This window comes from Coregonus lavaretus (assembly GCF_964263955.1).
Source record: "Coregonus lavaretus genome assembly, chromosome: 32".
Classification (NCBI taxonomy): Eukaryota; Metazoa; Chordata; class Actinopteri; order Salmoniformes; family Salmonidae; genus Coregonus; species Coregonus lavaretus.
The window spans coordinates 17381641-17408983 of record NC_140019.1 but is presented as its reverse complement, the minus strand read 5'-3'; the positions used below and the strand labels follow the sequence as shown (position 1 = coordinate 17408983).

The following is a 27343-nucleotide window of genomic DNA, read 5'->3' as shown; positions in this document are numbered from 1 at the left end:
GCTGTCTAAGTGTAATGAAAGCAATGTAAATGTAAGCACAAGTCTACACATCGATAAACAACGACAGCTGTTTATATGTAGGATATTTACAATCATTACATTTACAGACAATGTTACAAAACCCAGAGCTGAAAACCATCCACAAACTGAAATTACGGTATCACCATTAGACATCGTGTACAAAAAGCCTCTGACATGAAAACGCATGTTGTTTTTTATAATTAGCCTACATTACAAAGTACACATTTAAGAGTAACAATGTAAACCATTAACAACACAGCAGGTCAAGGTTTGAGCTGTTTGGGTTGTCCATTTCGAACCCCTGGTATTTAGGCTACCCTGTGGGGTTACCACCAGTTCTGTCCCCAACAGCCAACACCAATCTTCTTACCCCACTAGGAAGCCCTGCTTGCTGAACTGTTCCAGTCTCTTGAGATCCTGTGGAGAGAGATCACTCTCCGTCTGCTTGGAGGCGCTCTGGAGCCTCTTGGACCTCCTGAACATGCAGTACCAAATGGGGTTGATGATGGGGAACTTCAGAAGGTTCAGCGTTGTACCTGTGGATAATACAGTATTACATTTTAAAGTCAATTGAAGAAGATCAACATTGTAGAGACTTCAGTTTCTGTAAACAAATGTAAGTATGAATTAAGCCCTCTATCAATGTGACTGTAAAAGTGGTTAGAATGTAAAGCTAATTCAAGACTAATGATTGCAGCAACAATACACAAAGAAGAGTGTTCCATAAATAATAATGTATTTTATAGTAACTGTGGATTACATTCAGGCTGGGCAGAGCTCCATTTTACCAGGCCATGGAGATATGGTTGCTTTGTGGATCACATCCGAGGCTCTGGATATGCAGTAGTCTGACTCCAGTAGACTGTTGAACAGTGTTGATTTCCCGGTGTTGGCCGTTCCCACTAGATACACGTCTCCATTGTACTTCCACGATCTCTGAAGATGTGCGATGAGATTTTCTATTCCGTGTCCCGTTTTGGCACTAATGAGGTGGGTATCTTTGATATTATCACTGGAAATGCCTACATGAGCACAGTACTGGGAAAGTTGACATTTAATCCTTTGCAAGTAGTTTTCAAGTCCACTTTATTACCCAGAACCACTAACTTGTATGGGATGTCCTGGAGATCCATGATCAACAGTACCAAGGCTTTCTGACTTGATCCTGCGGACAATATCCCGCGGACAATATCCCGATATTCCTCCTTGGACATCTTGACAATCAATGCCTTTTGGTGGTGTGTGAGCAAGTAACAATGATAGCAAATGGCTTTTTTCAATTCGTTCTCCTCCAGCAAAAGTTTATACTTCTCACTTGGTAGATAGCATGCCACATCAGGTGCAGTAAATGACTGCGCCACATCCATTGCAACAGATGTCAATGGCAGGTTCCTCCATATCTGCCGTACCATAGATTTTCTGCTGTCCTTCAGATTTCTTTTTCTTCTTCTTGCTTGTTTCCTTTGAGAGGGAAGTCTACATCACGAAATTCGATGAGAGAATCAGGGCTCACCGTCGCCACTTTGGTCCCATCTTTCAATGACCGCAGCTGTTGCTCCAGAGTCCTCTGCTGCTTCTCAGAGCCTGACCTCGGCGGCAACCTCTTGTCTTTTTTGGAAATCATGGGGACAGCATTCACATGGAGCTGACAATGAAGTTGGTCCTTGTGAGTATCTTCTTGCTCTATGTAGTCCAGGAAAACAAATTCCTCCTCCTTTTCTGGCTCTATGGCGGTGTATGTCCCTTGAATTTTGACATTTTTATCCAGCTCTTGAGTTTCACCCCTGGTCTTCATTGTGTCATCCACAGTGGTGTAAAGTACTTAAGTAAAAATGCTTGCAAGTACTACTTAAGTAGCTTTTTGGGTATCTGTACTTTACTATTTATATTTTTGACTACTTTTACTTCACTACATTCCTAAAGAAAATGATGTACTTTTTACTCCATACATTTTCCCTAACACCCATTTTGAATAGTTAGCAGGACAGGAAGATTCTCTAATTCATTAAGAGAACATCCCTGGTGATCCCTACTGCCTCTGATCTGGCGGACTCACTAAACACATGCTTCGTTTGCATATGATGTCTGAGTGTTGGAGCATGCCCCTGGCTATCCGTAAATTAAAAAAACAAGAAAATGGTGCCGCTTGGTTTGCTTTATATGAGGAATTTGAAAAGATTTGTACTTTTACTTTTACTTTTGATACTTATGTATATTTTAGCAATTACATTTACTTTTGATACTTAAGTATATGTAAAACCAAATACCTTTAGACTTTTACTCAAGTAGTATTTTACTGGGTGACTTTCACTTTTACTTGAGTCATTTTCTATGAAGGTATCGTTACTTTTACTCAAGTATGACAATTGGGTACTTTTTCCACCACTGGTCATCCAATACAAAAGGGAGTTCATGATCACTGGTCATCCAATACAAAAGGGAGTTCATGATGGAAAAGGTTTCCTTCAAACACAGACATATAGTGCCTTCATAGAGGTGATGAGATCCATTTGGTCCTATGCTTTACAGATAGACATGGAATTGATAGATGTCAAGAACATTTACATTTAACAATTTCACGCAACAATTTATACATCTTTACAAACTAATACAATTGAATCATACATCATACAATGATAACATAACCTTGAATAAAAACACGAGTTGTTGCTTCTTTTTCTTCTTTGGTGGAGTTTAACGGCGGTTGGCAGTCATTACCGCCCCTAACTGAACTATCATAGATTTGTATAACTAAACCAAGATAGACCACAGACTATTGTTTCCAGAACAAGCAAGGAGGTGGGCAGAACCAAGCACGAGATAGTGAGATTCTATTGGCGCGTTCTAGCATCATCTGCATATTTCTGTTAGGGAACGCCTACTCTCTGAAGTGCGCGTGTGCAATAACTAAATTCGCCTTTCCATTCCTTCAAAACAACGCGATTTTTAGAAACTTTTGCAATGGGTAAAGTCTACAAAACTTAGTCCACTCTGTTCATAACAGATTCTGGTTTTGGCAACAGAAAAATGTATTGAGATCAAATGTTTCATCGATGAGAACATTTGCAGAATGTTGGCCAAAGTCCATCTCGTTCCATCTTCTCCCACTGCCGGCCATTGGGCTTCCTCTCACTTCACATTTATACATCCGGCGAAATATCTTATTGTTCTATCTGTGAAAGTATAATATAAATCCATTACACATGTGAGTTGCTGCAACAAAAATCAATTTATATCCTGACGGAACTGACGTAGATGGAAATGTTGTTTATTTACATTTACAACTATTAAGATTCGGCCTCTAATAATAATAATAAAATATATTATTTATTAGATAATATGATTCTCATAGTTAATATTGGAGCAGAATAGCACAAATATTTAGTGAAGACTCATTTCTTGCACGTCAAAATAACAGATTGTACAGGAAATGACGTATTAGGATTGACCGTCAATATTTCTTCTGGTATTCATTTAGCTAGCAGAGTGTGCAACGTTAGACAACGTTGAATCCGACACTGTTGATGATTTAAACGTCGGTTTCTGCTTATTTAGGCGAACACGAGAGGGAATAAGCAGTAAGCATGTATGACCAAGATGAAGGTATTTCAGCTATTGGTGTCTACTGTGGTTTTTACATAATATAGCTCGCTAGCTTGCTCCTCGCTAGCTAGCTAAGTTAGCATATAGGCTATATGGCGCCAGAAGCATCAACAAGAAGACATAGTTAGCAAGCCTGCTAGCGCTATGTAGGTTGACTAGTTTGTTACATACCAAAGATGGTTTCACCAGACTAAACACCCAACGTTAGCTAGCCATAGCACACTTTCAACTAGGCCTATCTAAATGAGCATCACATCATGCCATTATGTTGCAAAAACAAAGCTGTCTTTGAGATCTGCAGAGCTACAATACCCTTATTTGTTTGTATCAGTTGTTCTTCTGTAGAAAACTCCATGAACTAGATCCGGGGCCTAGGCTAACATTAAATCACTGCGTCTGCATTGACTTTGTTGATGTATTTTCTGTGATCTCTTGCAGATATCCAATACGACGAGGATGAGGATGAAATCACCCCCGATTTATGGCAGGAAGCTTGCTGGATTGTTATCAGGTAAAATTATGCTCTCCCTACCTATCTTTCCTCTTTTGATCATCATGTAGCATACACTATGCAGCTTGCTTATGTTCAAATAACACTATTCTCGCTGATGCACCCTACAGTTCCTACTTTGATGAGAAGGGTCTGGTACGACAGCAGCTGGACTCCTTTGACGAGTTCATCCAGATGTCCGTGCAGAGGATTGTGGAGGATGCTCCGCCCATTGACCTGCAGGCTGAGGCCCAGCACACCTCTGGAGAGGTGGAGGACCCGGTGAGTGACAGACAGGCACTTTCAGATATGCTGCTCCATGTAGGGCCTCTCTCTAAAGGCGCTCACTCATGGCCTGTAACTAATGAGCCCTTTCCTTTGCCCTACAGCCACGCTACCTGCTAAAGTTTGAACAGATCTACCTTTCCAAACCCACTCACTGGGAAAGAGATGGAGCACCCTCCCCTATGATGCCCAACGAAGCCAGACTCCGGAACCTCACGTAAGTTGGCCCATTTGGAGTCATAATTTTATCACAATATATCTCCCGCGCACCTCATATGCAACCTTCAGTGCTGCCAGTGCCAACCAGGCTCACATCTGTATTGTACAGGTACTCTGCTCCGCTGTACGTGGACATCACCAAGACCATCATCAAGGAGGGTGAGGACCAGCTGCAGACCCAGCACCAGAAGACCTTCATCGGCAAGATCCCTATCATGCTGCGCTCCACCTACTGCCTGCTCAGTGGCCTAACGGACCGTGATCTCTGTGAGCTCAACGAGTGCCCGCTAGATCCTGGGGGCTACTTCATCATCAACGGCTCTGAGAAGGTAGAAGAAGAAAGAGAGATTGGGGGTGGAGGGTGGGATTTATGTCTGGCCTTGTGTGTTTGGGTACCCTTGTTTCTTCAATACTTTTCACGAAGCACCTGAGAAACACCTACTTTTGCTTGAAGAGGATGTTTTATTGATAACAATTGTTGTGTTTGGTGTGCAGGTCCTGATTGCCCAAGAAAAGATGGCGACGAACACAGTGTATGTCTTTGCCAAGAAGGACTCAAAGTACGCGTACACAGGGGAGTGCCGCTCCTGCCTGGAGAACTCCTCGCGCCCCACCAGCTCCATCTGGGTCAGCATGATGGCCAGGGGAGGACAGGTGAGAAACAAACAACCTTGAACACCAAAATATACCTTGTCTGAATTTGCTGGCAAAGTTGCCGTTAGGTTCTCTTTCCTCTGCTACTGCACCCAAATGTTGACTCTCTTTGTTTCTTTTTCTCCCAGGGGGTTAAGAAAAGTGCCATTGGTCAGAGGATCGTGTCCACTCTGCCCTACATCAGACAGGAGGTGCCCATCATCATAGTGTTCCGAGCCTTGGGCTTTGTGTCCGACAGAGACATCCTGGAGCACATAATCTACGACTTTGACGACCCTGAGATGATGGAGATGGTAAAAGTTCTACATTGTAACTGACACATGAAACATATTCCTTCTCTCTCTCTCTCTCTCTCTCTCTCTCACCGCCCAACCATCCATCCACACCTCTGATGTGCTGTGCTCCACCAGGTCAAGCCCTCCCTGGACGAGGCCTTTGTGATCCAGGAGCAGAACGTGGCCCTGAACTTCATCGGCTCTCGTGGTGCTAAGCCCGGTGTCACCAAAGAGAGGAGGATCAAGTACGCCAAGGAGGTGCTGCAGAAGGAGGTGCTCCCCCACGTCGGAGTCAGTGACTTCTGTGAGACCAAAAAGGCCTATTTCTTAGGGTATGTTTTTATTATGTTATATTAATGTAATAATCATAGAGATCCTATAATTCACCAGGTTTCTGTTGGAGATTCTATATGTAATTCTATGGTTATGACGGCATGATCTTACTGATTGCATAAAGACCAATATGTTGTTGTTGTTGTGCTTGATGTATTAGCCTAACTCGGTGTGTATATCTGGGTCTGTTTGTAGGTACATGGTCCACAGACTGCTATTGGCTGCCCTGGGCAGAAGAGAGCTGGATGACAGGGATCACTACGGCAACAAAAGATTGGACCTGGCTGGGCCTCTGTTGGCTTTCCTGTTCCGTGGGTAAGGCCTGAAGGAACACCTCTATAAAACTATAAATTATCTATAAAGCTATAATTCACAGATGTTGGGCTACTTTGTGTAAACCGCACTCCTATCCAAACTGATCATTTGGTGAATATTAATGAAGTCAATGGGATACCAAGCCTGGAACTTTAATCAAGCTCTTTTTCATTTATGTTGACACGTTTAGAATGTTCAAGAACCTGCTGAAAGAGATCCGCATATACGCCCAGAAGTTCATTGACAGAGGGAAAGACTTCAACCTGGAGTTGGCCATCAAGACGCGCATCATCTCCGATGGCCTGAAGTACTCTCTGGCCACGGGGAACTGGGGTGACGTCAAGAAGGCCCATCAGGCCAGAGCTGGAGTGTCCCAGGTAACACAGTACAGAAGACACCTCGTACACATATCTATATATTTTTGTCTCACTTTGCCATTATGCTGCTACAAGATGATTGTTGTCATTCCAAACCAGAACTTTTTGTGTTCTTTATCTCGTTAGGTGTTGAACCGCTTGACCTTTGCCTCAACCCTCTCCCATCTTCGACGGGTGAACTCCCCCATCGGTCGAGATGGCAAGCTAGCCAAGCCCAGGCAGCTTCACAACACACTGTGGGGCATGGTGTGCCCTGCCGAGACCCCCGAGGTATGTCCAAAACCAACCCAAATTATATCTGTGTTCATATCAAGGGCTATTGTTGTATCATGCCATATTTTAAGGTTGAGGTTACCCTCAAAGAATTAAGCTCGCAGTCAAGGAAGGCTAGTCATTGATATGCTATTGTCCCCTCTTACTTTGTTCCTGTCTTTGTGCCTCCCACTGTCTATCTGGTATCTCCAGGGTCATGCTGTAGGCCTGGTGAAGAACCTGGCCCTCATGGCCTACATCTCTGTGGGCTCCCAGCCCTCTCCCATCCTGGAGTTCTTGGAGGAGTGGAGCATGGAGAACCTGGAGGAGATCTCACCGGCAGCCATCGCAGAGTGAGTCCAGCAGATGGCAGCACACTGCTCTTTATCAGTCCAGAAAATATCTAAACATTCTCAGTCTTTCATGTCTGAGTGACTTGTATAGTTTGTCAACCTATCTTATCTGTATTTTAGCTGAAGTTTTTCTTCATTAATTCAACACTAACAGTGCCACAAAGATCTTTGTGAATGGCTGCTGGGTGGGTATACACAAGGACCCAGAGCAGCTGATGAACACACTGAGGAAACTGAGAAGGCAGATGGACATCATTGTGTCTGAGGTAAGGGATATGATTTTTCCGGGAATTTCAGCTTTTCTGACATTTTCATTATTTATGATATTATTATTCATTTAAGTTAACCTACAAACACAATATCCCTTATCCTGATTTTCTGTGTTGTTCTGATCAGTGTTTACCCCTGTTTCTAGGTGTCCATGATCAGAGACATCCGAGAGAGGGAGATCCGCATCTACACAGACGCAGGGAGGATCTGTCGTCCTCTGCTGATCGTAGAGAAACAGAAGCTGCTGCTGAAGAGGAGACACATTGACCAGCTGAAGGAGAGGGAGTACAACAACTACAGTTGGCAGGACCTGGTGGCCAGCGGCGTGGTGGAGTACATCGACACCCTGGAGGAGGAGACTGTGATGCTGGCCATGACCCCTGACGACCTCCAGGAGAAGGGCGTGGCCTACTGTTCTACATACAGCCACTGTGAGATCCACCCCTCCATGATCCTGGGAGTCTGTGCCTCCATCATCCCCTTCCCCGATCACAACCAGGTACGGCAAAAAATATTAACCTCCTATAATATATTTTCTTGTTGGTGTGATTGATTTAGGTGCAATGGTATTATCTATGACAAGACTATAAAACATTCTAAATTAAGATTTTTATCAGTCTTGGTATACAGTATCACACGATTTCTCAATTATATGCCCCTGTTTTAACTGTTAACCGATTAATACAATTTCCCCCCATCTTTTCCCCTCTGTAGTCTCCCAGAAACACGTACCAGTCTGCTATGGGTAAACAAGCCATGGGTGTGTACATCACCAACTTCCATGTGCGGATGGACACCCTGGCCCATGTGCTCTACTACCCCCAGAAACCCTTAGTCACCACCCGCTCTATGGAGTACCTGCGTTTCAGAGAGCTTCCAGCAGGTGAGAACTGGAGCGCTGCAGAATTAGCAGCCAATAACACCCCTTAACTCTGACCTAAAGATTTCTGCCATATTCTAGTTCTGGCTCGTTGAAATCCTCCATTTGTGCCTCGTTTAGGTATCAATTCTATTGTAGCTATTGCGGCGTACACTGGCTACAACCAGGAGGACTCTGTCATCATGAACCGCTCTGCGGTGGACCGTGGATTCTTCAGGTATGTGTTGTGATTTGAAGACAGAAATTTGCTGTGAAAATGACTTAAGACGTTGGTGTAATTCATGTTTTTTTATTTCAGGTCTGTGTTCTACCGCTCCTACAAAGAACAAGAGTCAAAGAAAGGTTTTGATCAGGAGGAAGTCTTTGAAAAACCCACACGCGAAACATGTTCGGGTACGTACTAGGCATCTTTGGCATCTACAAATATATAAAGAAAATCGGAGCCTACTATTTCCATAATCTCATACATTTTCCATCAGCAGCTTCCCTTAAATTGCCATTCATACAAAGATAAGTGTTCATTGAACAACCCAATGCCTCTGCCTTCCCCCAGGTATGAGGCACGCCATTTACGACAAGCTGGACGACGACGGCTTGATAGCTCCCGGTGTGCGTGTCTCCGGCGAGGACGTGATCATCGGCAAGACAGTGACCCTGCCGGAGACCGACGACGAGCTGGACAGCACCAACCGCCGCTACACCAAGAGGGACTGCAGCACCTTCCTCCGCACCAGCGAGACGGGCATCGTGGACCAAGTCATGGTCACCCTCAACCAGGAGGGCTACAAGTTCTGCAAGATCAGGGTGCGTCCTGAGTCCTCTAGCTTCCCCCAGGAGGCATATTGTGTCAAGTTGACGATGCAGTAGTAGGCTGTAAAAATGACAAACTAACGGTAACAAATTACCCCTGTTGACAGCTCTACTTATTTGTGAAGTTTAGAGTAGGCAGGAAGGTCATCTGCACTAGGTGCAGGTTTGAATTTGTCATGAGTTGAGTTTTACGAGCATGATTGCTTCCATAGAAGCAACAAGCCCGAGATACCAAATCAGAGTTGTTGACAGATTGACTAAATAAAACATGAGCTCCACTGGTTGGATATTGCACCCTCTAACCTTGGGCCATAAGGTTATGAAGCCTCCTTACACTTTACACTCATCGGCCTACTTGTGGCATGATTTAACTCGAACTCCATTTGTTTCTTCTTCCAGGTTCGCTCTGTTCGTATCCCCCAGATTGGTGACAAGTTTGCCAGTCGACACGGGCAGAAGGGTACCTGTGGTATTCAGTACAGACAGGAGGTAACGTATTGGACACATGCTGCTCATGCATAGTCTACAGGACTACTCACTCTTAAGTAGACTACACAGTATGACATTGAGCCAGGCAATGTTTATCATGATGTTTATTCAATGGCCTAGAAACATTGTGTTTAGACTGAACCTAAACATAAATAAAGCCAAAGGCCTCTTCACAGGAAATGCTAAGTAAACCACGTCCCAGTATATACTATAAAACTGATTTAGATAGAACATGGAAGTCTGTAGAATGTGCCACATTCCAGCAAGAGGTTATGCCTTAGAAGAACTGGTTCAGAAAATTGGAACCCTCACACAAGTTTTTGTAAGTGAACTATGTCCATTGTTCCGATACTTTCCACAGGACATGCCCTTCACTTGCGAGGGAATTACCCCAGACATCATCATCAACCCCCACGCCATCCCCTCTCGTATGACAGTCGGCCATTTGATCGAGTGCCTGCAGGGCAAGGTACTGTCACGTGTCTAATGACTCCTCCCCCCACTTCATTTGTACTTTTATTACTCCTATGTTGAGACCTCTGAAGAATGTGACAGTAAACTATTAAGGTAAACCAATAAGATTGTCTGTCATCTAGATAGGGTCTATTACAAAGGTCAGTGAGTATTAATGTTTGTTAAATTAAAAGCAAGCAGAGCGTTTAAGTTTTTAGACTTTCGTCATGGAAATCAAGTGTAGTGTATGGATGGGAGTTTTCACCCTCTCCTTTCACCATGTAGGTTTCAGCCAACAAAGGAGAGATTGGTGACGCCACGCCTTTCAACGATGCGGTCAACGTGCAGAAAGTCTCCAACCTGCTGTCTGAATACGGCTATCACCTGAGAGGCAACGAGGTCAGGACATCAGCCCCCTTTACCATTCACATCTACTTTCTATAGTAGCTATTTCAGACTGAGCAATTTCACACTAGTCTGTCTATAGAGTACAATTAACTGGCCTCATTTTTCCCTTCTAGGTGTTGTACAACGGTTTCACCGGCCGTAAGATTACCTCTCAGATCTTCCTCGGGCCCACATACTACCAACGCCTGAAGCACATGGTGGACGACAAGATCCACTCTCGGGCCCGAGGCCCAGTCCAGATCCTCAACAGACAGCCCATGGAGGGCAGATCACGGTAAGAACACTAAGAATTATTTAACGTAGGACTTTATCCCTTTATGGCACTACGTGAGTGTACTGGGTATGCATTCCTGGGATCGTATTTGTTAAGCAACTTTAAGTGGGAGCTGAACTAGGATCAGTTATGTCTTTTAGATGACAAATGCACAGGGGGAGAGGGACCTGATCCTAGATCAGCACCTCTAGATCAGATGGTTTATGAATACAGGCCTTGATCTTGCCTACTTAAATCTAGAATCCTTACTTGAAACAATAACAAAGCAGTCACCCAGCATGTGTTTTGGTAAAAAGCTGAGGGATGGCCCTGGAGAAATGTAACCACTCTGAAATTCATAGACAGAGCTATGGATGCAAGGACTGACATGATATCCAAATTATAGTTTTAACCATGTTTTGAGGCTATAAAGTGTTTGTTTACATTTACTTTGTTTACAAATAATGCCGTAAAACAAGCTAAAATTTTAGGTTCTGATGGGGTACGACAGTTGAACTAAGCTCATGAGGCATTTATAAGTTATATTCTTCAAGAATCAATGGCTATGTATCATTAAAGTCCAAAACTTGATGTAGCAACTGCAGATTGCCGCTTTAACTAACCATGCTCTCATTTTGCACCCAGTGATGGAGGTCTTCGTTTTGGGGAGATGGAGCGTGATTGTCAGATAGCTCACGGCGCGGCTCAGTTCCTGCGTGAGAGGCTGTTCGAGGCATCTGACCCCTACCAGGTCCACGTCTGCAACCTCTGTGGCCTAATGGCCATCGCCAACACCCGCACACACACCTACGAGTGCAGGGGCTGTCGCAACAAAACACAGGTGCGGAACAACACCACCACCAGTGTCCCGGCCTATTCACATGTTGTTTATATCCACTATACCTTTATTACTGTAACCAGAATGTCAATTCTGAATTCTAACTACAGTAATCCCTCGTTTATCGCGGGGGTTACGTTCCGAAAATGACCCGCGATAAGTGAAATCCGCGAAATAGAAAACTTTTTTTTTTTACAATTAGCAACTATTACATGTATACAAATACAGTGACTCACGTGTAGGCCGTTTCACTGCTCTTCAGACTGGGCCGCTGCATCCTGACTGCGCTCTGCAGTGTTCTCTTCTTCTGAAGCCCGCGGTGCAGGTGTGTTTGTTCGGGAGAAGAACATAGTGATAGGCAGCTGTTGTCGCTCTTTTTTCTTCTTTGCAAAAAGATCCTTGTACACCGACATGCCACCATCGATTACGTTGGAGAACTGTAATGAACGGCTCATCAAAGGGTCCCATTCCTCAGCTACTCGCTTAAGTTCAGTGGCCATTCGCACCATGGTTGCTAAGCGACCAAGCGTTAGTCCTTCCTCCTCATCTCTCGTGTCCTCTTCTCCCTCTTCTCTTTCATCGTCGCTTTGTGGCTTTGTCATTTACCTTCCCTTAGCATGTCCAGAAGTTTAACTTTATCTGAGATAGGTAGCATCTTCCGCCGTTTGGGCCCATCCGCAGGTGCTTTTGTCGGTCCAGGCCGTTTCGTCGACATTATGGGTTTAGGAGATGTTCGAAATTACAAGATAATTTGGCCAACTTAATGTAAATTTGCCAAGCTGTTTTATGTACGTACACATAACTGCACGAGACGACAAAATGATAGCACAATTCGTAGCATGTTTTGATACAAGAAGCGGGAGTGAGTTTTTAGCGAATCAGAATGCAGAGCACAATGCACCAAAAAAAAAAAAATGCATTATGAAAATCCGCGAAATAGCGAATCCGCGATAAGTGAACCGCGAAGTGGCGAGGGATCACTGTATACTGTATAGTGAAATGTGTCCTATAGACTTTTTAAAGTGTTCCAACAGGACTATACAAAAGCTTTAGCCTTAGTTTTGTTGGAGATTTATCGAATAAGATGTTTGTACAATGTAACCGTTTCCACCCTTTCTTGTCAGATCTCTCTGGTCAGAATGCCGTATGCCTGCAAGCTGCTCTTCCAGGAGCTCATGTCCATGAGCATCGCCCCTCGCATGATGACCAGTTAGGAGCACTACCAAACCCCTGTCGAGTCAACAGGAATTGAATAGTGTTGTAGGAATGTCGAGGACATCGCTTATCTCAGTGGGAGAAATGGAGCATGACGAGACAAAAACTAAACGCAACAGTCAACTTATTTTGGCTCCCACGATTTGTCTGGCAACATTTTTTTTGTTGTGATATCGCTGTTTTGGAACGGAAGGAACATCGTCTGTGTTGTTTTTGTCAAACTAGAATAAATAAAGGTTGGTTTTTAATTTGTTGTCACTGTAGTTCTTCATTCAGTGTTTGTATTGAGCTAGCTAGCTTTATGTGGATTTGAAAAACGGATATATAGTGTGTGTGTATACACAGTACCAGTCAAGTTTGGACACACCTACTCATTCAAGGGTTTGTCTTAATTTTTTACTATTTTCTACATTGTAGGAATCATGTAGTAACCAAAAAAGACTGTGCAAAGCTGTCATCAAGGCAAAGGGTGGGTATTTGAAGAATCTCAAATATAAAATATATTTTGATTTGTTTAACACTTTTTTGGTTACTACATGATTCCATATGTGTTATTTAATTGTTTTGTCTTCACTATTATTCTACAATGTAGAAAATAGTAAAAATAAAGAAAAACCCTTGAATGAGTAGGTGTGTCCAAACTTCAGACTGGCACTCTGTGTATGTATGTATATATATATATGTGACAAATTATTTCATAGTGTTACACTGTTCTGTGCAGAAGTCTTGATCATGTAATATCGAAATAGCAACAACTTGTAGTCCATTTTGTATTTATTAGTGATGTACAGCACGTGTCACATGGTAGGAACATCAATGTTAGTAAACCATACAAATACAGAAAATACATACTTAAGCTGAAAAACTAGCAACATTTTGGTAAAAGCAATGTCCTCTGGCCTCTTCATTGGAGTCGCGGACTTTTAGCAATAGCACCGAAAGTGGATCTCTACATTCCAACATAAAGCCTCCTTTTTCTACGCCATTTCAAACTTGTCGTTTGCTCAATATACCCTACAGTACATCCCCAGACATCCGCCACTGTGTGGTTTGTTAGCTAAACCCCTAGTATAAGAGCACTGGGGTTATATGAATGCCAGAGAAAGCCTTATGTGTCTGGTTTGCCTGCCTGTCATTCCAGATCGCTCACTCCACACAATGGTTTTTGCAAAGGCACGGCTTTATGGCTTGTCAAGCACCATATCAAGGGAAATAATGATTTGTGTACTTTTCAGGAGGTCAAAGAAAAACTAAATCTTTTTTTTTTATAGAATCTCGAATGTAAGGATTTATTCATATTCATTCATTTTTCAAGTTGTGATTTTAGTTATTTTTAGCCTGCGTGTCAGTATGTTTCTGCCTTGGCCAACCATGATTGCCTTGAAATATAATATTTTTGAGTGCAGGCACCCAGGGTAAAATTCTTTAGAGTAAATACATTCACAAAAACAGCAAACTACATAAAAATAAGAGATGGTGGAAGAGTAAGGGTGAGGCAGATGTGAAATACTGGTGAGTTTGACTGGGCATGCATATGTGCAATTACTTTGTGTGTGCGCACATACAGGTAACTGCCAAAATAAAGGAAACCCCAACATAAAGCGTCTTAATAGGGTATTGGGCCACCACAAGGCAGAACAGCTTCAATGAACCTTGGCATCGATTAGACAAGTGTCTGGAACTCTATTGGAGGGATGCAACAACATTCTATCATGAGAAATTCCATCATTTGGTGTTTTGTTGATGGTAGTGGAAAACGCTGTCTCAGGCACCGCTCCAGAATCTGCCCTAAGTGTTCAATTGGGTTGAGATCTGGTGACAGACAGCCATGGCATATGGTTTACATAGTTTTCATGCTCATCAAACCATTCAGTGACCACTCGTGCCCTGTGGATGGGCGCATTGTCATCCTATGGGGGCATAACCATGGTAGCCAAAATAATGCCCTGCCCAGCATTTTTATACATGACCCTAAGCATGATGGGATGTTAATTGCTTAATTAAGTCAGGAACCACACCTGCTTTCAATATACTTTGTATCCCTCATTTACTCAAGTGTTTCAATTATTTTGGCAGTTACTTGTACATATTAAAGAATGACTTGTGTGTGATGCCACTGAGAAGAAATAATGTGTGTGAGAGGCCTAGATGTGTCTTGTGGATGTCTACGATGGTAACTTTCAATGCCGTGAGATGCAATTTTGATGTTTGTGCATACACAGTATACTGAATATAACTATGAAAACTGTGACTTGTTATCAAATAGCAAATCAATTATAAATATGATTGATCTCTGTGATGCTAATAATGGGTGTTGGTCCTCTTTCTCAGTCAGTGTGCAAGTCTACTTGTGTCAGCGGTGGGATAGTCGAGGATGGGGGGCTTGGGGCTGCTCCCTCCTCTCCACCACTGAGTCCCTGCTGTGCTGAGACGCCTTACAGCTCATCATCCTTGGCCACTGGAAGAGACACAGACAAGAACACGATGACATATATTGGGGAAGTACATTTTTTGAAGAGGTAAGTGAATTTAATAAAGAGGCAAGTTAATTTATTAAAGAGGTAAGTGGATGTCTAGGGTAAGGGTCCTTAACTGGTACTGTTTATAATAAATAATAATACTTCATTTAATTTGTAAAGCGCTTTTCTCAGACCCAAGGTGCAAAAAATATTAAATAAATAAAACATACAAATTATGACCAATGATGGGGAAGACCTGAATACTTGGATCGGTTTTCATCAGATTTGTATCGCCTTCCTAGCCCTGATTCCTTTTTAGATCACTGGTAATGAGGGAGAAGTGATTAGGATCTTGCACGATGGAGAGCGTGCCTTGGAAATGGTTTGTTGTTTTTAATAGTATCCATCATCACAGACCACCAGGGATGGGAGATCACCTAAAGGTAGAGCTAACCTTTTCATTGGGATCTGATGGCGTTTTCACTCAAACATCCAGGTTCTTTCCCATGGAGCAAAGCTTTAAAGGCAGGTCAATGAAGTGCATGTGTCAACCCCAGTGAGACGCGCCTTGTAAAGGCAACCATCTAGCCCTGTCAAGAGAGCCAAGTGATGTGGGCCGAGCCAAAAGCCAAAAGCAAAGCAGGCAATCCTAAACATGTCAAGACGGGATGGTCACCACAGGCTAGAGGGCCTGAATTCCAAATAAGTCACACACACACTGAATGTACCCATACAAGGACGCACATGTACAGACACAGCTCATGCAAACCTGAAGAGACAAATCAATGTATAAAGGGTAGATATGACCTTTGGTGCCATAGTGTGTGGGTTTAGATTTAACATGAAACAAAGTAGAAATAAGAGTAAAATAGGAGTGCGATAGAGAAGGGGCGCTTGAGTACCTTTCTTGACAGGGATGTCATCGATGGACTCCACCACGTGAATGGTGCCCACCGCTGAGGCTTCTCCCTTGACGTTGACAGCGTGACACTCGTACGAACCCTCCTCTTCCTTGGTGAGCGGCGAGATCTGAAAAGCATGGTGGCGGCGGTTATTATAGCCTAATGTGATTTTTAGCAGAACACATGTTATAGTCTGCAGTAAACAAGCAGCTGCAAGGGACACAGACACATCCTCAAACTCTCTCTCCCAGCCAAACTCGGCTCATTTCGACAGAGCATGGGCGCCATTTCAAGCGTTCAGGATTGTTTGCAGTTGTATAACTGCTGTCCAGTGCCGGCTTGCACCTGTGTAGGTGTTTAGACATTTACTTCTCACAAGTACAGACATCTACAATGGAAGATGGCCAATGAAGAAAACATGGTAACAAATCATCATGGAAGATAAATACTCTGAACTGAGATGAAGAAATTGAAAGAATGTGATGTTTGACAGCAGGGGAGCGGAATCCTGAGAGCGAAAAGAGAGGGAGGAAGAGCTAGATATAGCTCTAACCCCTGAACAGGGCCAACCAATGTTTTCTGTTCATTCACTGAGACATTGACGAAGGAGTTGCATTTCTATTAAACTCTCTGTTATGTAGAGGCTCTGAACAGAACAAGTCAATGAGTAGCGTTCATGGATAACTTTGGAATGTGCCTCAGGTAATGTTTAAGCAATAAGGCACGAGGGGCTGTGGTATATGGCCAATATACCACGGCTAAGGGCTGTTCTTATGCACGACGCAACGTGGAGTGCCTGGATACAGCCCTTAGCCGTGGTATATTGGCCATATACCACAAAGCCCAGAGGTGCCTTATTGCTATTATAAACTGATTACCAACGTAATTAGAACAGTAAAAATAAATGTTTTGTCATACCCGTGGTATACAGTCTGACATACCATGGCTTTCAACTAATCAGCATTCAGGGCTCGAACCTCCCAATTTATAATTATAAATACATAGCATAAATAATGGTCAGCTATCTAATACATAACTCTTCCACCCTATGCTATATTTTTACCTTTACTAACTCTGTGTGTGGTCTTTGAGGTATTTGACTGATTTGTGTCTGTGGGGGAAGATCCACAAGTCTGTATGACAGCTAAAATATTTAAAGTAGTGTGCATATCTGTGTGTTTATGTGTGTGTGGGCTGGTTGGACTCACCAGGACCCAGCCCGTGACCTCATGTTTCTCAGGTCCTCCACGGGTCTGAATGGCCAGGTTGTCTCTGTCTCCTGGAAGCAGCTCCATTCTCTGTTTTCCGCTGGTGACCTGGGAAAACAACAGTTAACTTAATAACTAACTAATCGAATCAACTCTATCTGAGGGGCTTTTGAGACAAGCTGAGAGCTGTTCTTCAGGAGGCCCGGACATTACTGTCTCCAGGCTCTAGTTCTCCATAGTAGATAGGACTTAACCCGGTCATAGTCATCACCTTCACTCTAACAGCTCAGCGTTCAACACCATAGTCCCCCCAAAGCTTCTCACTAAGCTAAGGACCCTGGGATTAAACACCTCCCTCTGCAACTGGATCCTGGACTTCCTGATGGGCCGCCCCCAGGTGGTGAGGGTAGACAACAACACATCCGCTACACTGACCCTCAACATGGGGGCCCATCAGGGGTGTGTGCTTAGTCCCCTCCAGTACTCCCTATTCACCCACGACTGCGTAGCCGCGCACGACTCAAACACCATCATGCAGACGACACGATAGTGGTAGGCCTGATCACCGTCGACAATGAGACAGCCTACATGGAGGAGGTCCGAGACCTGTCTGGGTGGTGCCAGGACAACAACCTCTCCCTCAATGTCAACAAGACAAAGGAGCTGATCGTGGACTACAGGAAACAGAGGGCCGACCACACACCCATCCACATCGACAGGGCTGTTGTGGAGCAGGTTGAGAGCTTCAAGTTCATCAATGTCCACATCACTAAGGAACTACCATGGTCCACAAACATCAACACAGTCATGAATAGGGCTCGACAACGCCTCTTCCCCCTTAGGAGGCTGAACATATTCGGCATGGGCCCTCAGATCCTCAAAAAGTTCTACAGCTGCACCATTGAGAACATCTTGACTGGCTGCATCACTGCTTGGTATGGCAACTGCTTGGCATCCGACCGCAAGGCGCTACAGAGGGTAGGGCGTACGGTCCAGTACATCACTGGGGCCAATCTCCCTGCCATCCAGGACCTCTATACCAGGCAGTGCCAGAGGAAGGCCCTGAGAATAGTCAAAGACTCCAGCCACCCAAGTCATAGACTGTTCTCTCTGCTACCACACGGCAAGCGGTACCGAAGCACCAAATCTGGAACCAACAAGACCCTGAACAGCTTCTACCCCCAAGCTATAAGACTGCTAAATAGTTAGTTAAATAGTTCACCAATGGCTAGCTACCAGGAATATCTGCATTGACCATTTTGCACTAACTCCTTTAACTCATCACATACGCTGATGTTACTGTTTATTATCTATCCCGTTGCCTAGTAAGTGTATCCTTACCTATATGTACAGTGCCTTCAGAAAGACATCATACCCATTGACTTTAGACATACTGTCACGGATCCCCCCGGTACTGCTGCTCATTCCGTTCACCAGTTCCGGAGGTCTACGTCACTGGCTTTCTAGGCGTCACTGACATGGATCATTACCACCAACCCTGGACTGTCTTGTCTCATTACGCACACCTGGTTCCCATTCCCCCTGATTAGTATGTGTATATATGTGCCCTCTGTTCCCCATTGTCCTTGTCCATTATTGGCCCATGTCCGTTGGTCTCGTGAGTACCGTGTATTGTGCGCTGGTTGTTTACGGGTCTCGTTCAGTGTATTGTGTAGAGGTTACACCTCGCTCGTTGTTTGGGTTACATCCCTTTTGTATGTATATATATGTGTGTTTGTGTTGGGTGGAGTAATACAACCCCTAATACGCATTCCTGTGCCTGTCTTCTAATCATCATACAACGTGACACATAAGAGTTACCACACCCGGTCTCAGAAATGGCTAACTCTGGAAATTCCTTTGGTCTCTACTACTGAGTTAGGTAAATCAGCTTTTAGTTTTCTTGCACCTTATTTCAAATCAAATCAAATCAAATTTTATTGGTCACATGCGCCGAATACAACAGGTGCAGACATTACAGTGAAATGCTTACTTACAGCCCTTAACCAACAGTGCATTTATTTTAAACAAAAAAGTAAGAATAAAACAACAACAAAAAAGTGTTGAGAAAAAAAAAGAGCAGAAGTAAAAAATAAAGTGACAGTAGGGAGGCTATATATACAATAGAATAAAGTGACAGTAGGGAGGCTATATATACAGGGGGGTACCGTTGCATAGTCAATGTGCGGGGGCACCGGCTAGTTGAGGTAATATGTACATGTGGGTAGAGTTAAAGTGACTATGCATAAATACTTAACAGAGTAGCAGCAGCGTAAAAAGGATGGGGTGGGGGGGCAGTGCAAATAGTCCGGGTAGCCATGATTAGCTGTTCAGGAGTCTTATGGCTTGGGGGTAGAAGCTGTTGAGAAGTCTTTTGGACCTAGACTTGGCACTCCGGTACCGCTTGCCGTGCGGTAGCAGAGAGAACAGTCTATGACTAGGGTGACTGGAGTCTTTGACAATTTTGAGGGCCTTCCTCTGACACCGCCTGGTATAGAGGTCCTGGATGGCAGGGAGCTTTGCCCCAGTGATGTACTGGGCCGTACGCACTACCCTCTGTAGTGCCTTGCGGTCAGAGGCCAAGCAGTTGCCATACCAGGCGGTGATGCAACCAGTCAGGATGCTCTCGATGGTGCAGCTGTAGAATTTTTTGAGGATCTGAGGACCCATGCCAAATCTTTTTAGTCTCCTGAGGGGGAATAGGCTTTGTCGTGCCCTCTTCACGACTGTCTTGGTGTGTTTGGACCATGATAGTTCGTTGGTGATGTGGACACCAAGGAACTTGAAGCTCTCAACCTGTTCCACTACAGCCCCGTCGATGAGAATGGGGGCGTGCTCAGTCCTCTTTTTTTTCCTGTAGTCCACAATCATCTCCTTTGTCTTGGTCACGTTGAGGGAGAGGTTGTTGTCCTGGCACCACACGGCCAGATCTCTGACCTCCTCCCTATAGGCTGTCTCATCGTTGTCGGTGATCAGGCCTACCACTGTTGTGTCGTCGGCAAACTTAATGATGGTGTTGGAGTCGTGCCTGGCCATGCAGTCATGGGTGAACAGAGAGTACAGGAGGGGACTGAGCACGCACCCCTGAGGGGCCCCCGTGTTGAGGATCAGTGTGGCAGATGTGTTGTTACCTACCCTTACCACCTGGGGGCGGCCCGTCAGGAAGTCCAGGATCCAGTTGCAGAGGGAGGTGTTTAGTCCCAGGATCCTTAGCTTAGTGATGAGCTTTGAGGGCACTATGGTGTTGAATGCTGAGCTGTAGTCAATGAATAGCATTCTCACGTAGGTGTTCCTCTTGTCCAGGTGGGAAAGGGCAGTGTGGAGTGCGATAGAGATTGCATCATCTGTGGATCTGTTGGGGCGGTATGCAAATTGGAGTGGGTCTAGGGTTTCTGGGATTATGCTGTTGATGTGAGCCATGACCAGTCTTTCAAAGCACAATCTTCAAAATGTTCTTAAATTTGATGTTCTGGTGCCTCTAGGGCAATTCAGAAAGCTGATTGAGGACCTTATTACTGATGAATGTGTTTGTTATTTATGACCGTGTTTTTCTTTCTGCTTGCATTTTGTATTTATATTTTGATGTGTGTATTTTCTGTAAAAGAGACCTTGGTCTCAGTATGACTCCCTGATAAAATAAAGGTTCAATAAAATAAAAAGATAGGCCTAGATGTACAGTAGCCTAATGCATGAGCTATTAGGCCTAGTGCGAGGAACTATAATGCATGACATAAGTGAAGGCAGGAGTCTATGTTTTGCTGTAATAAAGCAGAATCATAGCTAAAAATTAAATGAAAAATACAAATGACAGATGCATGTGACAAAAAGCATTGTCAACATACAGTGCCTTCAGAAAGTTACCATACCCCTTGACTTATTCCACATTTTGTTGTTACAACTTGAATTCAAAATTGATTAAATTGATTTTTTTCTCACCCATCTACACAGAATAGCCCATAATGACAAAGTGAAAACAAGTTTTTAGACATTTTTGCAAATTTATTTAAAATGAAATCTCATTTACATAAGTATTCACACCCCTGAGTCAATACTTTGTAGAATCACCTTTGGCAGCGATTACAGCTTTGAGTCTTTCTGGGAAAGTCTCTAAGAGCTTTCCACAACTGGATTGTGCAACATTTGCTCATTATTCTTTTCAAAATTCTTCAAGCTTTGTCAACGTGGTTGTTGATCATTGCTAGACAACCATTTTCAGGTGTTGCCATAGATTTTCAAGTAAATCGAAGTCAAAATTGTAACTCGGCCACTCAGGAACATTCACTGTCTTCTTGGTAAGCAAGTATAGATTTGGCCTTGTGTTTTAGGTTATTGTCGTGCTGAAAAGTAAATTAACCTCCCAGTTTCTGGTGGAAAGTCGACTGAACCAGGTTTTCCTCTAGGATTTTGCCTGTGTTTAGCTACATTCCGTTTAATTTTTATCCTTAAAAACTCCCCAGTCCTTTTACAAGCATACCCATAACATGATGCAGCCTAGACTATGCTTGAAAATATGGAGAGTGGTACTCAGTACTGTGTTCTATTGGATTTGCCCCAAACATAACACTTTGTATTCAGGACAAACATTTAATTGCTTTGCTACATTTTTTGCAGTATTACTTTAGTGCCTTTTTGCAAACAGGATGCATGTTTGGGAGATTTGTATTCTCTACAGGCTTCCTACTTTTCACTCTGTCAATTAGGTTAGTATTGTGGAGTAACTACAATGATGTTGATCCATCCTGAGTTTTCTCCTGTCACAGCCATTAAACTCTGTAACTGTTTTAAAGTCACCATTGGCCTCATAGTGAAATCCCTGAGCGGTTTCCTTCCTTTCCGGCAACTGAGTTAGGAAGGACGCCTGTATCTTTGTAGTGACTTGATATATTGATACATCATCCAAAGTGTAATGTATAACTTCACCATGCTCAAAGGGATATTCATTGTCAGCTTTTTATTTTTACCCATCTGCCAATAGGTTCCCTTCTTTGTGAGGCATTGGAAAACCTCCCTGGTCTTTGTGGTTGAGTTGGTGTTTGAAATTCACTGCTCGACTGAGGGACCTTACAGATAATTGTATGTGTTGGGTACAGAGATGAAGTAGTCGTTCATGTTAAACACTATTATTGTACACAGAGTGAGTCCATGCAACTTATTATGTGACTTGTTAAGCAAATTTGTATTCCTGAACTTATTTAGGCTTGCAATAACAAAGGGGTTGAATACTTATTGACTCAAGGCATTTCAGCTTTTCATTTACATTTTTGAATTCAGGCTGTAACCCCCCCCACGGGGGGCCAGTATAAAAATAAAATATGTATTCACTAACTGTAAGTCGCTCTGGATAAGAGCGTCTGCTAAATGACTAAAATGTAAATGTAAATGTAAAAAGTCAAGGGGTATAAATACTTTCTGAAAGCACTGTACATATCTACCTCAATTACCTCGCACCCCTGCACATGGACTCGGTACTGGTACCCCGTGTATATAGCCAACTTATCATTACTCATTTTGTTATTATTCTGTGTGTTATTATTTTTCTATTTATTCCTTGTTATTATTTTTCTATTTATTCCTTGTGTTATTATTTTTCTATTTATTCCTTGTGTTATTATTTTTATATTTTCATACTATTTCTCTTTTTTCTCTCTCTCTGCGTTGTTGGGAAGGCCCGTAATTAAGCATTTCACTGATAGTCTACACCGTTTGTTTACGAAGCATGTGACAAATAAAATTTGATTTGATTAGGACCATGACAGGCCCACTAGCTACTGTAATTAAAACATAATGGGGCCCCTCCACTACGAGAGAAAGAGGAATGTGGTTGCTAAGCCTACCCTTAATTCCTCAAGTTCTGCTATTTAATGTGTGTGACTGGCTCTTTAAAGGAAAATTCCTAACACCAGTTACATAGGCATTGATTGCTAAATAGGTCAGATTTAACAGGTCAAGGCAAATCTCAAATCTATGGGCTCCATTCGAAAAAAGCAACATCCTGTTGAGCTGCGAGAGTGTGGGCGTTTGGGCTAATCGAATCAATAAAACCATACTTACAACGTCAAAATGTATATACATTCAAACCCGCTCACTCTTTTTCAGTGCAGGAATACATTTTTGTTTATCCCTGAAACTTCCAGATTTCCATCTTGATTATATCTGTTTTCTTGCTGTAAGCAATCAGGGGGTTATCTTCATGGTCTGTCCAGGAATGATGAGTTGTGTTCTCCACATTGACGTCATGCATCCTGCCTTTCCATGGCCCTGTTTATCTCCGCTCCCTTCCCCTTTCCTTCATTCTTTTCTTGGCCTCATCCTCAATTATCCTCACTGATGTATTGTCTATGTGAAACCAATGGGCATTTCATGCCTTTTTGTTTTTTATCTTAAATGTTATGAATGTTGACTGCTGACCGTGAGTATAAGTAAAGCCTTGACTGTAAAGATCTGATAATAATTGAGGATTTCCTCTCTAACCCCTCATGTCCTGTGCTATTGTGTCAGTGTGTGGTTAACTTCATATCCTCTATGGTCATATCGCTTTCATCCATTGTGTCCTCAAATATAGAGCCCAAATCAACAATCAGTGGAAGGGGACGTATGAATATCTAGACATAGGAAAATACATTAACAATCTACCGTATGTACAGTTATTTGGACCATCACACTAAACTATACATGGGAGTGTTTCTGACACCCGTATAGAAATGTTTTCTCAAAGCATGGGGCGATTGTCTTTTCTTTTGTACCACACCCTAGAAAAGTGTTGATTCAAATTTGAATTGAACATGTCCAAGTGACCTCACTGTTGAACCTTCTAGTACCTTCTTCCAGGTGATCACAGGGGTGGGGATTCCAATGGCCTCGCAGCTCAGGTAGACCTGGGAGCCTGTGACATTGTAGACCTCACCAGGGGATGTGACAATGACAGGTGCTGTAGAGGAGGATAGGTAGAAAGAAAAAAAGGTGAGACAATTGAGTGGATTTAATATCTCCTTCAAATCAACCTGTAACACTTATCTTTACCTTGGGCGGAATCAGAGATAGCTCTGGTGTAATCCCCTGGGACAAGATGATACAGGTCGGAAATGTCAGAGCAGGAATTTAATGTTTGTGTTCCGATTGATGCGTTTTATATAAATGAGTGAGCGTGTTATACATGAACAGATGGCGGCTCCAGTCCTTTTAGCCGTTCCAAAAGGAATTCATGGGAATCTTACAGTAAGTGGTGGAGCTGATATAACATGGACCACATCAAGGAGTTTGGAGTTAATTCTGTTAGTTAGGAATTTGATGAAATATTAAGCATACTTTCTCCCCTTGATTTTCTCATGCCAGTCAGAATTAGTTCAACATGACCTCTGTTTAGTTTCTCAATAGGAACACTGGACATTACTGTAATTGCCTTTGAAACATTGGGACAGGCTTTATGCTGACTTGCACCAATTACAATTATTATTAATTCTGAAAAACAAAGCTGGCAATCTGTTTAGCTCAAACATAATTTTCTGTAAGTTTCTATGGGTCAAGAAAATAATTTGTTGCAATTACATCACATCACACTTCTGGCACATAATACTTTACATTTGATCCACAAGTGTGGACAAAAACGTAGCTTTACTGAAATGTTATTTTAGTTATGATGAATAGGCTTTGAATGACAAGGGTTGCAAAGTAAGGGTCTCTTTAGAACAATGTTATGACGAAACAGCAGGCCTATGGAAGATTTACTATGTTGTCTTTTCAATGCTATGTACTCCAACCCAAGGAATGGATATGATATGATAATGAGGATCATAAATAAGCGCTGACTCATATAGTTAGAGGCCCCTGTTGTTTTGAGTTCCGGTGAAATTTAATGTCACCAGTTAAGTAAGGTCAATAAAATCCTCCCCTGAAACCACAGCCCTAGGCCAATGAACCCTGAGAAAACAAGAACAACTTGGAGTGGAGAGTATGAAAATGTATGCATTCACTAACTGTAAGTCGCTCTGGATAAGAGCGCCTGCTAAATGACTAAAATGATTTTTTTTAAATGTTCAAGGCCAACATTCCTCTAACGTTATGTTAACTTTGACCTGTCTGAGAGCCTGCAGGGTGCAGCTAAAGTGGCTGTCTGACCTCGCCCTGTTGTATATGGGCAAATTAGCAAGAGTCTGGGGCCATTCGACTTTTTCTGCCAGCTAGCCAGGTTTTTTCCCGCCTTCTTTTTCCACGTCTTGAACCCTTTTGCCGGCCTAATCCAGAGCTGGCATGCAGTTATAATTAATCATGTGAAGGTTCACTGAACTAGACACTGCTGGCTTTGCTTTAAACCAACAGGGCCTGTCTGTGTGTTTGTAGGCGAGGCGCTGCTGTTTGATCGACAGTCATCCTCCTTTACAAAATGTACAATCCCTCCCCTGGAGGGTGGAATCTCAGACATGTCTGTTCAGGGCTATATGTTCTATAGAGGGTGCCACCCCTGACTGGAGACAACAGCTTTCAGCGTGTTCAGTGGCTGGCTTTAGTTAGATCTGGTTGTTTTGGAAGGGTTATAAAGATAGAGGATGATGTAGACCTTGTCCACACCCAGCGGACAGTGCCACAGATTTTCCATAGTTCTCAGTTAGTTCTTCTATCAAGTAACTAGATAACACTCATGTCTCTGCATGGGTCCCAAGACAAATCAGTGTATTGTGACAGTGATGTACAACAACAATGTAAGTTGATGGTGCATTGGACAGTAGTCAAATCAAGACCATTTAGAATCAGTTCATGCTAGGCAAACATTGACAATAGGTCATAGAGAGATACCATCAGTGGTGGTTAATACATTAACATTATTTGCATTGTGTAAATGGTTATTGATTATGCCAGAAAGCTTATAGCAAGCATATCACACTTAAAAATAAATAAATAAAAATAATATAATAACTCTTACTGATCGAGGGGAAGAGATGAGTCAAGATGAAAGTGAACAGTCACACCAAAGTGTAATATCGTAGGCCCCTTGGTGAACTATTGGCTATCAGGCCAGAATGTATATGACATGGATGAGAATTATTGTAGCGTGATACACCAAATAAAAGCAGTGTTTCCAAAATAGACAGAATTCAATTTCCACTAGCCTACTACTGCGCTCTGTAAAATAAGTGGACCGTTATCTGCCATTCCCCCCATTCTTACCTGTTGAGCATTTTCCTTTATTCAGGATCTTGATTTCAGGCTTCTCCTCGCTCACCGCTTTCAGGCTGGCAACTTTCAAGTCGCAACCAGTTTTATAAGTCACCCCATCCGAGCCACACACTTCGTAGTTGGTCTTGCAGGCGCAAACGCCGAGCTTTGTCTTTTTGTCCTTGTCGCTCTTTACGCACTCCAGTCCAGAGGCGCAACGCTTGGCTGTGGCTCCGCGCCCCCCACATGGCTCCCCGGATCCAGACGCGCAAAGTGAACAACAACCACAGGAGTCAAAAATCGTGCCAGACTTGCAGCCCTCCTCTGGAAGAGGGTCGCACAGGCTGGGTTCGCAAGTGCCACAGGTGCGCGGCACACGGTCCGCAAATGCGGACGCAAGTGACAACGATACGACCACGGCGAAAAGCACCAACATGTTGATGCTGAGTTTACAGTGGTGGTTCTGTATTGCCATGGCTGTCTCATACAGTGTAAAGCACTGTACAGTTCTTATTAGTGGTGAAGCTCAACCCCGCCCCCAAAATCCCCTCCTTTGACTTCCATGTCTCTCCATAAAAGTTATTATGGTCTAAATCCCCATTTTAAATTGACTTTGCAATTAACCAAAAACACCACAGTTAATACAAAAATAATGTTTCATTTTACTGAAGTGACTTCAACCCAATTACTTCAACTTTGTGAACACATCTAATGTAATCAACAATTTCTGGATCACATAATGAGATTCACATTCAATAAATAAACATTTTATGCAATTTACACTGAATGTTCAAAGTACAAATCTAGCATCCACTGATCATCCACGACTAT

At 43.1% G+C, this 27343-nt stretch overlaps 2 protein-coding genes and 1 pseudogene across 3 annotated transcripts; 1 reads left to right on the top strand and 2 right to left on the bottom strand.

The window, feature by feature from the left end:
- Nucleotides 1-387: 387 nt before the first annotated feature.
- On the bottom strand, nucleotides 388-1816 carry LOC311107217 (nitric oxide-associated protein 1-like; annotated as a pseudogene). The gene is made up of 2 exons: nucleotides 810-1816; nucleotides 388-557 (listed from the first exon to the last, which is right to left on the bottom strand). The product of its transcript is annotated as a nitric oxide-associated protein 1-like (transcript).
- Nucleotides 1817-3485: 1669 nt separating this feature from the next.
- polr2b (RNA polymerase II subunit B) lies at nucleotides 3486-13041 on the top strand. Its single transcript, XM_084150080.1, has 24 exons — nucleotides 3486-3624; nucleotides 4063-4135; nucleotides 4246-4396; nucleotides 4504-4616; nucleotides 4728-4947; nucleotides 5114-5272; nucleotides 5401-5565; nucleotides 5683-5879; nucleotides 6076-6195; nucleotides 6386-6572; nucleotides 6699-6842; nucleotides 7038-7177; nucleotides 7332-7443; nucleotides 7593-7946; nucleotides 8162-8330; nucleotides 8448-8544; nucleotides 8626-8720; nucleotides 8881-9131; nucleotides 9537-9626; nucleotides 9988-10095; nucleotides 10365-10478; nucleotides 10601-10761; nucleotides 11386-11581; nucleotides 12703-13041. The coding sequence occupies exons 1-24, from the start codon at nucleotides 3606-3608 to the stop codon at nucleotides 12790-12792; spliced, it is 3525 nt and encodes a 1174-aa protein (XP_084006206.1). The 5' UTR covers nucleotides 3486-3605; the 3' UTR covers nucleotides 12793-13041.
- A 508-nt stretch (nucleotides 13042-13549) lies between these two features.
- LOC311107866 (insulin-like growth factor-binding protein 7) lies at nucleotides 13550-27343 on the bottom strand. Its single transcript, XM_084150435.1, has 5 exons — nucleotides 26525-27343; nucleotides 24181-24290; nucleotides 17363-17470; nucleotides 16155-16281; nucleotides 13550-15251 (listed from the first exon to the last, which is right to left on the bottom strand). Exons 1-5 carry the CDS (start codon nucleotides 26985-26987, stop codon nucleotides 15229-15231), a joined length of 831 nt encoding a protein of 276 aa, XP_084006561.1. The 5' UTR covers nucleotides 26988-27343; the 3' UTR covers nucleotides 13550-15228.